Raw genomic sequence first — 12,703 nt, forward strand, 5'->3', positions numbered from 1 at the left:
GTATGGGCTTAGTTGCTCTGTGGCATGTGGAATCCTCATTCCCTGACCAGGAATTGAACCCACATCCCCTGCATTGGAAGGCAGATTCTTGACCACTGACCACTAAGGAATCTAATCCAAAGCATGATTCTATCAAACATGTGTATATATGTGCTTATATAAGCATATATCAATACATTGATAAAAACTTTTGAAAGGCCAAAGAGGACATTGATCATGGATTAATAGCATTACCTACAGGGTTGGAGAATATCTGGGGGGATGTTTACTGGGGAATGGAACATGGGACATTTCCCATTTGTAAGTTTTTATAATTTAAATGGAAGCATTATAAATTATTTTTGCTTTCTAAAAAGTATTCCCCATATTCCTTTAAACATTATTTTAAAACCTTGATCTATTTCTTTAAAAGGAAAAGACCTATGCTGCATAGAGAGAGATCTACAGGAATAAAAGCACTGTATGTGCTTTGCCAATATTTCTACTTGCATTCCTTGGAGATTTTTTTCATGTTAAAACATTATTCTTTACTGTTTGTGGTATTCTAGAGTACAGACATAACATAGCTAATTTAACCAGTCCACCACTGATGTTCATTTAGGTTACTATAATGAACACCCTTATATATGCTTTTCAATTATCTATACCATTATGATATCTTTTTATATCAGCTCACATAGATTTATCTTCTTTATGACAGCCACGGAGAATCCCAGTCCAAGGATATAACATGAGTTGTACAACCCACCCTCTGCTGATGGCTATTCTGTTGTTTCCAATTTTTCACTGTAATAGATTTGACCATTAAAGTATGTTTTCAAAAGCTGACATCTGATTCTAGCATTTGCAGGCCATTTGCAGACCAGTGGAGGAAATGAGGACCCTGATAAACCTCATTTAATGGGTAAGGAAGAGTTCTCCCCATACAGCCTAACCACTGTCAAATGGCCAGAGCATGGGCCTGCTTCAGAGAGAACAAAAGAACAATGATGAGATTCTTAAACTATTTGCTCTCACGCACCCCTTAGAGAACTTACTGGAAGCTTTAGTCCCTAGTAGGAGGATGTCGGGGGCTTCCCAGGTGGCTCAGTGGTAAAGAATACTCCTGCCAATGCAGGAGACACAGGTTCAATCTCTGTGTCAGGGAAGATCCCCTGAAGAAGGAAATGGCAACCCACTCCAGTATTCTTGCCTGGGAAATTCCACGGACAGAGGAGCCTGGTGGGCTACAGTCCACGGGGTCGCAAAGAGTTGGACAGGACTTGGCAACCAGATAACGACAATAAAGGAGGACGTCTGTCACCTGTACTGGCCCAGCAGCCCTGCACTTCGATTTTCTTTTGATAACCAGTCCCCTTCCTAACAACACCCCTGGATGCATCCTTAGCAGGAATGTTAATCCACATTGCTCTCCCTTCCCAGACTGAAGAGTGGGGCTAAAACCTAAACCAAAACAGTGAGATTTAATTCCTGACCTTGGTGAAAGCTTTTGGGAAAGAGGCCTTTTCTCACTGCTGTGTTGCTTAGCTATAAGATGTCAGTCTGGTGTTACCAGAGAAATCCTGCCAGAGAATGAAGCAGGTTTCCTGGAAACCTAGATTGAGCCCCTGGATCAGGACACGCCTGAAGCCAGCACTACCGACGTCGTTCCATGAGCCTGTACATCCCATTTTATGTTTCAGTCAGTGCTGGTTGGGTTTCTGCTGCTTTCACTGGGATAGTTATTATCCATTCACCTTGGCCTTAGAAGAAAACAAACGAACTCATTCAAGTAGTGTTTATTGAATGTCCACGCTCAGCCCCATGCCAGGCGATGCGGGGGATGTTAAAGTGATCATAGCAGAACTTGTCCCTCTCCTCATGGCAGCCCCAGCTCTACCAGAATTTAAGCAGACGGTCACAAACTGTTCAGTGATGATGACGGCATCCACCATGGAGGAGGAGCTCTGGAAACTATAAGAAAGGTATCTGCGAATGGGGTGGTGAGATCAGGAAAGGGCCCCCCGAGGACAGGACTTGAAGTTGACCCTGAAAGATGGGCCAAGAATAAGTCTAGTGAAAGGAGGTTAAGGACTAAGGGTCTGTACACACATGCTACACTCCCCTTAGAGAATTTGCTGGAAGCTTAGTCCTTAGTAGGAGGATGTCCAGGGGTTTTCGGGCACCCCTACTCTCAGCAGGGTTCAGAAACCTGGTAAAACATCTTTGGAGTGGAGGGAGGGCTGGGCCAGGGAGGTGGGACAGGGAGAGGCGAGTCAGCCATCTTAGCCGGAGGAAGCCCGAGCAGGAGGAGGAGGAAGCCGGGTGTGCACGTGGCCTTCACTTCTCGTTCTCACAACGTGGTGTAGAAATACATGGCTATCAGCATCACGGGGAGCTGAAGAGGAGGCATCAGGTAAGGGGTACTCCCGCCTCACACCCCCATCCCACCCAGCTCAAAGGCTCCGCCTCTCACCGTCCACATCAGGATGGCAAACCCAAACCATGAGATTCCCCACGTGTAGCTGTCGATGGCGTGGCCAATATGTTCAAAGCAGCCCTGGGCAAGGGGAAAGTGGGAGTGTGAGATAATGCCCAGGGATGGCTGGCTGCTGAAAGCAAGAGTCACTGGGCATCCTTGGAAGAGTCACTTCCTGCTTCCAGTCTTGCTTTTCTTACCTGTGGGATCACCGAGGGTGGGGGTTTCTCACCCTGGGGATCATAGCAGTGTCTCCCTCCCAGGGTGATTTCGAGGAGTCAGGGCTGTGACGATAACCCAGACTGCACAAACAGGTGCTGCCTCTGATGGTGCAGTCTGAGGGTGATTCTGTCTGGAGCCAGCTTTCCATGCTGCCCCCAAGTTCCAAAGGTTTGAAATTTAACTTTAGGGTCAGACCAGTTCTAAAAGCTTCTCGTTTAGAGGTGAGGCTGAGCAGGGCCAGAGCCTCACACCACTTGCCTTCATGTAGATCCCCTGCTCGATCCGACTTGGAAGTGGCCAAGAACAAAGGTTCAGGGTGCCCTGGAGTCATCAGGACAGAGCTGAGGGCCAGCTCTGTTGTTTGTTGGCTATGGGGCCTAGCTACGATTCTGACCCTCTCAGCCTCAGTTTTCCCATTTGGGAAACAGCAATATTGACAGCACTACCCTCCAAAAAGTAGCTGTGATGATTCTGTGAGATGAGGTGTGTAAGTGCTCTGCACAGAGCCAAGGCTCAAGGAACAGCTAGCTGACTCTAGAGAGGTGATGGTTTGCATCAGGCTCTTCTCTCCATGATACTTGATCTAAGACATGCCGCTGAAGGGCCCCCCAGCCCACTGGGACTGGTTCCCCTCCTCTGGCTTCTCTCTTTGCCCCTGCACTCCCCTTGCAGGAGTTAAAGCACCTGGTTGGGGCCTCACTGCCTGAAATCACATCCCAGCTCCATCCCTCACTAGCGAGATTAATCATCTGTAAAATGAAAACATTACAACCTTACCTCATTAGGCTTCCATGAGAATGAAATAAGTGAAAAAGGAAAATGTAAAGCACCTAGAACGATGCCTGCTACAAAGTGAAGGCTCAAGAAATGTTAGTGGTTATTGGTGGTGTGCTGCCGGTATTGTTCTTGTTGCTCTGATCCGCAGACAACCTGAGAAAAGTTTCAGGTGTTGCCAGGTCTGGATCAGACCAAACTTGCGGTTTTCCCGCTGACTTGCACAGGGAGGTGGCGGGGCGGGGAGAGGTGGGGGGCAGACAGATGGAGGGTTGAGAAAGTCAGATGGGGGTTGGGGAGGAGATGACAGACAGACAGACAGGAGGGAGAAAGAGACAGAAGAACCAGAGAGGGCCAGACAAACTGACAGACGCAGCAGGAAGAGACACACCTTGGTGAACAGGTAGTCCAGGTGGCCCAGGCGGCAGCCTTCCTCATTGACTGGGATGAAGTTGCCAGTCCGTCGACAGCACAGCGGGGGCCAGGGGAACACCACCTCTGGGGTGGTGGCCCGGAAAGCAGATGTGAAGTTCACCCAGTCCATGGGGCCTGATGTGCCACAGCACTCTTGCTGGAGGGAGAGGCTGGGGTCAGGTGGGCTCCAACTCAGAGAGGACTGATGCTCCCTTGCAGTCACACAGCGAGGAAGGCCAAGATGGGCCTGCACTCCAGTGTCTGTGTGTGAGCAAGGAGCAGGCAATGCTTGTCCCAGCACCCCGAGGCTGATGGGAGATTTGGATCAAACCCACATTTATAGGGTTTTTTTTAAAAAAAAAAAAAAAAAAATCATTGGAAAAAATTTTCTTTTTTAATTAGCCATCAACAAAAAGAGTTAAATGACACCAAAGGGCCAATTTCTGGCTTCTCCTGGCCCTTCTGGGTGTTTAATTTGTGGCTTCCAAATGATGAAAACATAGGCTCCTTCAAATGTGGGCTCCAGTCCTGGCTAGCTTGAAGTGAATGGGGACCTCAGTTTCTGAGGGGTCCTCAACATTCTCCCTTTGTGCTCCTGTGTCACACTGAGTTTAATTAACATGTGTTTTTTAGAACCTGGCAGCCCGGGCTTGAGTCTGTCTGGTTCTGTGACCGACCAGCCATGTGACCTCAACTTCCTGCTTCCCTTTCCTCATCGCTAAGAGCTGATCTCCATTATGGGCTGGCTGTGAGGATTAAAGAAGCTTGAAAGTGCTTTGAACAGTGCTAAACAAAAGGTAGTGCTGGTGATGTTTGCTGTTATTATTATGACTATTGTTGTTATTAAGACGGTGCGTGAGATGATTCAGAGCAGGGGCTCTGGATCTAGGCTGCCAGGTTTGAGCCCCAGCTCTGTCCCTTACCAACCACATGGGCAAGTGCTGTTCTCTCTTTTGAGGTTTTGCATCTGGAAAATGGCAACAACCAGAGTCCCTCCCTTCTAAGAACCACGTGAGTAGATATCACCCACCAGTGGGCATCATGGAAGCCCTAATTACCTCTGTGGTCAGAGCCCCAGATTCACCCCCAGCCCCCCAACACTGCAGACCCTCGCCCACCTCAATCATGATGCGATCCCAGAGGCGGGTCAGTTCCCGGCCCTGGTCCGAGTTTGCACTGTAGAAGGTCAGCATCTGCTTGGTGATCAGGGACGGGCTGGACACCATCTGCAGAGGGCCAGGAAGAACAGGGTCCAGACAGGCTGGGTGGGGAGAGAGCTCGACCTCCACTTCTGGAGACCCTCACCGAACGCCCCCCACCAGAAGTCACGCCCCTCCCCTGGCCTCCGTTGCACTCACATAGTCTCGGTGGGTGTAGGACGTGATGCAGGAGGCACACTCAAAGATGTAGATGATGAGCATGAGTATCAGGTACTGTGGAGAGATGGAGGGAGGGACAGAGGGCCAGTGCCAGCAGGGCAAAGCCTGTGAGGCCACACCCCTCAAGGGACGGGTCCATGGATACAAATGCAATGTTTTATTTTTTGTGGGTTTTTTTTTTTTTTTTTGGCTGAGCCCTGCAGCTTGCAGGATGTTAGTTCCCGCACCAGGGATCGAACCAGGGGCCGGCAGTGAGGGCACCACTTCCTAACCATTAGACTGCCAGGGAATTCCCAGAAATGCAATTGTTTACAAAAGTATAGGACAATGTGAATGGAGGTCTTCCCTGGTGGCTCAGATGGTAAAGAAAATGCCTGCAATGCGGGAGACCTGCGTTCGATCCCTGGGCTGGGAAGATCCCCTGGAGAAGGGCATGGTAACCCACTTCAGTATTCTCGCCTGGAGAATCCCCATGGACAGAGGAGCCTGGGGGGCTACAGTCCATAGGGGGCCCAGAGTCTGACAAGTCTGAATGACTAAGCAGGCACAATGTGAATGGAAACATCTACACGGTGAATACATATGTGCTGTCTATGCAAATCTTTCACCTTTTCCGTATGTTTGAAAATTTTTCAATAAAATGTTAGGAGGAAATGAAATTTAAAAACATGCAAGGTATTCCCTGAAGTTAACTATTAGCTTGGATGCAGTCAAATGAATGTCTACTATAAAAAAGAAAAAAATAAAGACATTCCTGAGACAACCAGGGACATCTGAACACAGGCTGGGTATTGGAAGATAGATAGGAAGGGAGTGGGGTAAATTTACAGGGTGTGCTCACGGTATAGTGGTTGTGCAAACCCCCCCCAAAAAGAAACCGTTTGGTGTTTAATGAAAATTATTTCTCTGACCCTCAGCTGTCCCCTCCCCTTACCCTTAAAGCAACAGAGGGTGGGGTGTGGATGTGCCAACTTCACTGCCCAGATGAGATGCTGTGGGCCAGCACACCTGCCTGCTTTAAAACCATGTCCTTATTGCTCAGAGAAATGTGCACTCAAGTATTTACAGGGAAGTGACTTGGTGTCTGGAATGCACTTCAAAATACCCCAGGAAAGAAAAATGTGGGCAGGCAGAGGGTGGGGTAGGGGGATGACGTGTGGGTGATACTGTTGAAACCAGGTGATAGGTCCACAAGGCTCATGGCCATTCACTCTAGTCTGTTTGAAATTTCTCATGATAATTGAAGAAAAATTCTGTGTCTCAATTAATGACAAACTCACAGGGGAGACAGACACAGACTTTTTTTCTTTTACTAGTTGGGTGGACTTTTAGGACTGGAAAATTGTTGTGCCGGAGAACTAAATGCAGGAAACAAGAATAAAAGGAAAGACATGGAAAAGAGTGTTTTCCATGGCTCCATCTTACACATAGCGAAGGCAAAGTCCCTACCAAGGCCTGCAGGTCCAGCAGCCAGGCCCACCTCCCCTCGCTCCCCTCATCGCCACGCCCATCCCCCTGTTCTCCTCCCCTGTCTGCCCTCAGTTCCTCTCACTACCTCCCCACAATTGGCTCCAGCCCCCACACACATGGTTCACAGCCCCCTTCACTGCACCCCCACCCCCAACCTCGCCTCTGCTTCACTCTACCTGCAAGTTCTCCACTCTCCCTTCCGCAGCTCCAGCTCTTCCTTCCCTGGTCACTGTCTCCCTCATCACAGTATCCTGCCCCATAGCCAGGGCTTTTGTGGTTTGCTCACTAAATAACCCAGTGCCTAGCACAGGGCTTGGCACATGGTTCTCGCTCAATACACATTTGTGTATTAGGTAAGTAGCTGCTCCTGGGAATCCAAAAAGCCCTCAGATGGGGAGGAAGCCCCATGTTGGCTCTGGGTCAGTAGGGCCGGGATTGGAATTCCTGCTTTCCCTATCATCTGGTCTGTGGGCCTCTTTGAGCCTCAGTTTCTTCATCTGGTAAATGGGTAGAGAAGCACTCATTTCAGAGGGCCGCTGGTTGGCTCGAAGGCATTCACTTTCTAAACTGCTTAGCCTCATGTCAGGCACATGAGAGGTACTGGGGGGAGTGGAGGTTATTGCTGTGGGCAGAGACTAAGAGCCTAGGATCAAGTGCTGATGGACTCAGGTTTAAATCCTGGCTCTGCCACTCACTTGCTGTGCCACCCCAGAGAAGTGGGTTCACTTGTCCGAGCCTCAGTATCAACTCTGTCAAATGCGCTCATGAGGATGAAGATGGAGATGATTATGGTACCTCATGACGGATGGTGAGGCACAAATGAACTAATCTATGTAAAACATGGAGTGCTCATTAAATGGTAGCTGTGCTATTCTTATTGTCATTGTTATCAACAGAGGTCACAAGTGCAGACCCTGGAGACCAACTAGCTGAGGTTCAAGTCCCAGTCCTGCTACTCAAGAGCCATCTTCCTATGCAGTGCCTTTTTCCTTGCCTCCTGTGGGCCCTAGTTTCCCCAGTAAGACGAGAGTAACAGGTGAGCCTAGGTTATTCGTTTATGGACAGATGAGATGACATGATTGCCAGGAGGCCCCAGTGCAGTGCCACTGGGAAGGCACACTCGTGGCTTCTGTGCGGTTGGCATTATGACTCTGTGAGGATGACCTCTATGGCCAGCCTATGCCCATCCCTTCCTCCCGGGGCCTCACCGTGAGGATCATGGAGCGGCGGCGGCAGAGTGCTGCGCCCACACCAAAGCTGGCCACCACGAAGAAGGAGAAGCCGCAGAAGATGGCGATCCAGGCGCCGGCGAAGACATCATCCTTGCCTGAGACGCCCATCAGTGGGTACACGCGGTACTGGTCGGCGGTCACCCATACCGTTTCAGCAAACAGGGCCAGGCCTGACAGCTGGACAGAACAGCCAGTCAGCAGGGGCTGGGCAGGCGCAGTTGGCTCACGGGCAAGCGCCTTCCCCACTCCAAGCCTCTACTGCCCTCCTGGTAAGGTAGTAAGAGTGACAAAGACGTCCGCTTCCACGAGCAGGGATGAAGCTGGGCAGGGGACCGAGAGGGAAGGGAGGACCCAGCCAGACCCCTGAACCCCACCTCCGCCCCAGCTGCTAAAGACTTCAAGGATATGAGGAGACACTACATGCAAAGCCTGGAGCTCATGGAGATGCTGGGTCTCCTGGAGAGAGTTGCTGTTCCCCGAGGAGAGGAGCCTGGCTGTGGCCAGAACAAATGACAAAGGCATTGACCCTTCGGTCCAGCCATTCCACTCACAGGAATCGATCCTCCGGATACACCTGCCCATGCAGGAAAGCCACACACCCACCAGGTTATTCCCTGCTGCAGGGAATAAAGGAGCCAGGATGCCACACAACAGAGGACTCTGCAGTTGTGGGAAGGGGTGGGGAGGCTGGCTGAGGCCTGGTGTGGAGGGGCCTACACACAATGGGAGCAGGAGGATGGGGGAGGCACAGGGCAGGAAGCAGAATGAGCAAGAAAAGGGAGAAAACAGGTACATAGTTTCTATCTGCTTGTATCTGCTTCAAGGAATATTGGAGAAAATAAAAATCTGGTTACCTCTTGGGATGCGGAAACAGGCAAGAGGAAGACTGCTCGGTGGTACCTTTGCCAACAATCAGACCAAGGTTCACAGAGTATTTGCTGTGTGCACTGATCCCCAGAACTGCTTCCCATATGATAATCATCATCGTTACCAGCTGTCCTGTACTACTGTTGTGATGGCCCGTACCAACAGCAACATGTGTGCCAGGCTCCGGCCTAAGCACAGATCCAGTAACTCATTTGATCCTCTCAGCATTCCTATTTTATCTCCATCTTACAGATGAGAACGCTGAGGCCTGGAGAGATTACATCACTGGCCCCAGATCCTAGAGTAGCAGGTGATAAAGTTGAACCCAGGCTGTCTGGCTCCATGTGCAGGTATCAGATAACTAAAAGACATTGCTGTTACTCATTGCTATGGGCCTCCTGCGCACCCAGCAGGCACTTTATGTCCAAAATCATGTTAATGATGACAGCTGGCACTTGTCAAGCACTTTTTCTGATCTGAGGACCATTAATCTGAGGATTAATCGACTCAACAGTGCCCACAGTGAAGACATAATCTATAGATGGGGAAGCAGGCACAGAGAAGTCAAGTTGTTTGCTCAAGTTCACACAGCTGGGGAGAGGCAGAGCTGGGATCCAAATCGGGACCATTCTGACTTAAGAAGCCAGGAGACACGGGCCATTAAGTGGGTGCTGGGCTCTCAGCCACCCCGTGCCCAGGTTCAGGACGATTCCCTCCTCCTCACCTGCCCACTGGGCTCCCAGTGGATGTCTTACCAGAATAATGATGTTGCCCACGACCAGCAGACCCACCACAACTGGAGATCCCTTCTCTGTCGTTGCTGCTGCCGCCAAAGCCATAGTCCTGCCTGGGACACATGAGCAGGGATGAAGCCAAGTAGAGGTGGGGAGAGGAGGGCGGGCCTTGCTGGACAGGACCCACTGCCCCCATTCCACACCTCAGCGCCAGGTTCTGCTCCCACCTCTCTGCTGGGCCCAGGCTGGTATCCAGTGTGCCCATAACCCTGGCTGTGGGCCATTTTACAGAAGAGGAGGGACTTCCTTGGCAGCCCAGTGGTTAGGACTCTGCGCCCCCACTACAGGGGATGTGGGTTCAATCCCTGGTTGGGGATCTAAGATTCTGCAAGCGTGGAGCATGCCATCCCCGCCCCCGCAAAAAAAAAAAAAAAAAAAGAAACCAAGGCTGGGATGGGGCAGTCACTGGTCAGAGCTCAGGGCTGGCCTCCGCATCCAGACCCCCAGGGCCCCGTCCTCACCTTCTCTGCCTGTAGCCTCTCTGGCCAGCCCCTCCACAGTGGCTCCCTATATACGCCCAGGCGCCTCCTTAGGCCAGTTTCCTGGAGGGGGGAGGGTGTCTGGAGGAGGGGATAGAGGTCAAGCGGGCAGACAAGTATGGCAGAACAGCTTTATGAACCCCCTCCCCCACCCGCCCCCTGCCAGTGATTTATAGACCTGAAATTCCAGATTATGCTGGCCACATGGGCAGGGTGACATGCGGCGGCCTCTGGTTCTCAGTCCGTTGTGGGGGTGGGGATGGGGACAAGGTGGAGAGGGCGAGTATACCACCTGACTTCTCTCCGCAGGACTAGAGCCTCCCTGGGAGGGGGAGAGATTCAAATGAAATCCACACGCGAGTGCGGAATCCCAGAACTGCCTCCGCGGCTGGGGGCTCCACCTCTCCAGGGCAGTGACCCCGGCCCGCCAGGGCCGCTGGACGAGACCGGGAGGAGGGAGGAGATGAGGCAAGTGGGAGGGATGCTCCCCTATGGGGCCGAGGGAGAGTTTGGAAGATGTGTGTGTGTGACGGGATTTTGAGATGAGTGTTCAACGAGCAGGCGGGGAGAGGAGTGTGCAAGAAAAAGGGAAGGCATACTGAACGGACTTCGTCCGATCCCCCCCTCCCCCGCCCCCGCGCCCCATCACCACACACTCGCGCTGACAAAGCAAGGAGGGGCCATGGTTGGAAATGTCTTCAGTCTGCGGAATCAAAGACCTAGGCTCTGATCCCAGTTCCGCCTACTCCGTGCCGCGCGACCTGGCGTGTGCATTTGCCCATCTGCAGAATGGGTACCATCATATCGCTTTCCTGGGAGGCGGTGGGAACTGAGGGCTGGGATGTCTGCAAAGGAAATCTTCCCGCCAGGTGTGCAGCAGGCGAAGGCGCCTCACCAGCCGCGTTCCAGAGAGGCCCGCGGTCCCTCCGATGGCGCCCCCCAGTGGCACACAGGCCCATTCCGCAGGCGAAAATAGTGGCCTGGACTCTGTCCTCCAGAACTTCTCAACCCCGAGAGCTGGAGCGTTTGCTGGATTTTCTCTCTGGGTTTTGGCTTCTCCGGTGTGTGAGAAATGGGCAAACAAACGCAACTTAAAATTCCATCGTCAAGATACTGGCTTGGTGGAACTGCCCTGGTGGTTAAGAATCCACGGCTTCCAATGCAGGGGGTTCAGCTTGCATCTCGGGGTGGCGCTAGTGGTAAAGAATCCGCCTGTAAGAACCGCTGGTTCGATTCCTGCGACAGGAAAACCCTCCGCAGGAGGTCATGGCAACCTATTCCAGTATTCTTGCCTGGAAAATGCATGCCATGGACAGAGGGACCTGGCGGCCTACAGTCCGTGGGGTCGCAAAGTCGGAAAGGACTGAAGAGACTTAGCGCGCGTGCACGTGGAACTAAGATCTCACAAGCGCGGCGGCCGGAAAAAAAAAAAAAAAAGATACTAGCTTGGTAATAAGACTCAAGAGATTCAAGAGATGTTTTCCAGCTAAAATGGATAATGTGATTTTTAGTCAATCCACTTCACATTTAAAATAGTTTTTCTCTGATGACTTACATCTATATTAAGGACTAAGGAGAACGTTAAAATAATAATGTATCAGTTCAGTTCAGTTCAGTCGCTCAGTCGGGTCCGACTCTTTGCGACCCCATGAATTGCAGCACGCCAGGCCTCCCTGTCCATCACCAACTCCCGGAGTTCACTCAAACTCACGTCCATCGAGTCGGTGATGCCATCCAGCCATCTCATCCTCTGTTGTCCCCTTCTCCTCCTGCCCCCAATCCCTCCCAGCATCAGAGTCTTTTCCAGTGAGTCAACATGAAGTGGCTAAAGTACTGGAGTTTCAGCTTTAGCATCATTCCTTCCAAAGAACACCCAGGGCTGATCTCCTTTAGAATGGACTGGTTGGACCTCCTTCCAGTCCAAGGGATTCTCAAGAGTCTTCTCCAACATCTGTCAAATACATTTGATAAGTTTCAGCTAAAATAACTTGCAAAATAATAGGGCCATGCTGATAACATGAAATATTTTTATTTTCAAATAGTTCATAACTATAAGTAATTGGATGTTATATAAAAAGTCTAATAAAAGCAAAAAGTTGTCAGTGGGGGCATTAATATGTTACCTGTCATAAAAGGGATCTATTTTCTTCTGAAATAAGAACCCAGTGTATTTTGATGTCAAGGTTGAATTTTCAGTATTCTTTCTTATTATTATATAAGCTAGTCTTCAAAGCAAGAAGATTTGAAGTGCTAATTACTCAGATGTTCAGAATGCTGATGATAAAAACCACAATGCCAAGATCTTCTTAAGATGACATACACCTACATGTGATCCAGCCATTTGTCCGTGGGAATTCCCCCACTTCCATCTACTGGATGCTGTGAATGTATTCCACATTGGAAACCACCCAAATGCCCCTTAATAGAAGGCTGGATAAGTCCATGATGGCACATGCATACACCAGATACTATTCAACAGCAAGAGGGAATGAATTATGCCTCTCAAAAACATTACTCTAAATGAAAAAAGCCACACTTGAAAGACTACCACTATATGATTCCAGATAGGAAGTTCTAGAACAGGCAAAAGCAATTGAGTGATAAAAGTCAGGGA

General features: G+C 50.4%; 1 protein-coding gene across 2 annotated transcripts; it reads right to left on the bottom strand.

Annotated features, from left to right (window-relative positions):
* Positions 1-1,763: 1,763 nt before the first annotated feature.
* UPK1A (uroplakin 1A) lies at positions 1,764-10,152 on the bottom strand. 2 transcript variants are annotated; one of them, XM_040253053.1, is made up of 8 exons: positions 10,072-10,146; positions 9,572-9,663; positions 7,926-8,126; positions 5,227-5,301; positions 4,987-5,094; positions 3,846-4,025; positions 2,456-2,539; positions 1,764-2,377 (listed from the first exon to the last, which is right to left on the bottom strand). In XM_040253053.1, the coding sequence occupies exons 2-8, from the start codon at positions 9,653-9,655 to the stop codon at positions 2,333-2,335; spliced, it is 777 nt and encodes a 258-aa protein (XP_040108987.1). In that variant the 5' UTR covers positions 9,656-9,663; positions 10,072-10,146; the 3' UTR covers positions 1,764-2,332. The 2 variants fall into 2 exon arrangements, with proteins under 2 accessions (XP_040108987.1, XP_040108988.1); XM_040253054.1 differs by lacking the exon at positions 2,456-2,539 and having other exon boundaries at positions 10,072-10,152.
* Between the last annotated feature and the right edge of the window lie 2,551 nt (positions 10,153-12,703).

This window comes from Oryx dammah, unplaced genomic scaffold, assembly GCF_014754425.2.
Source record: "Oryx dammah isolate SB20612 unplaced genomic scaffold, SCBI_Odam_1.1 HiC_scaffold_13, whole genome shotgun sequence".
NCBI classification, from domain to species: Eukaryota; Metazoa; Chordata; class Mammalia; order Artiodactyla; family Bovidae; genus Oryx; species Oryx dammah.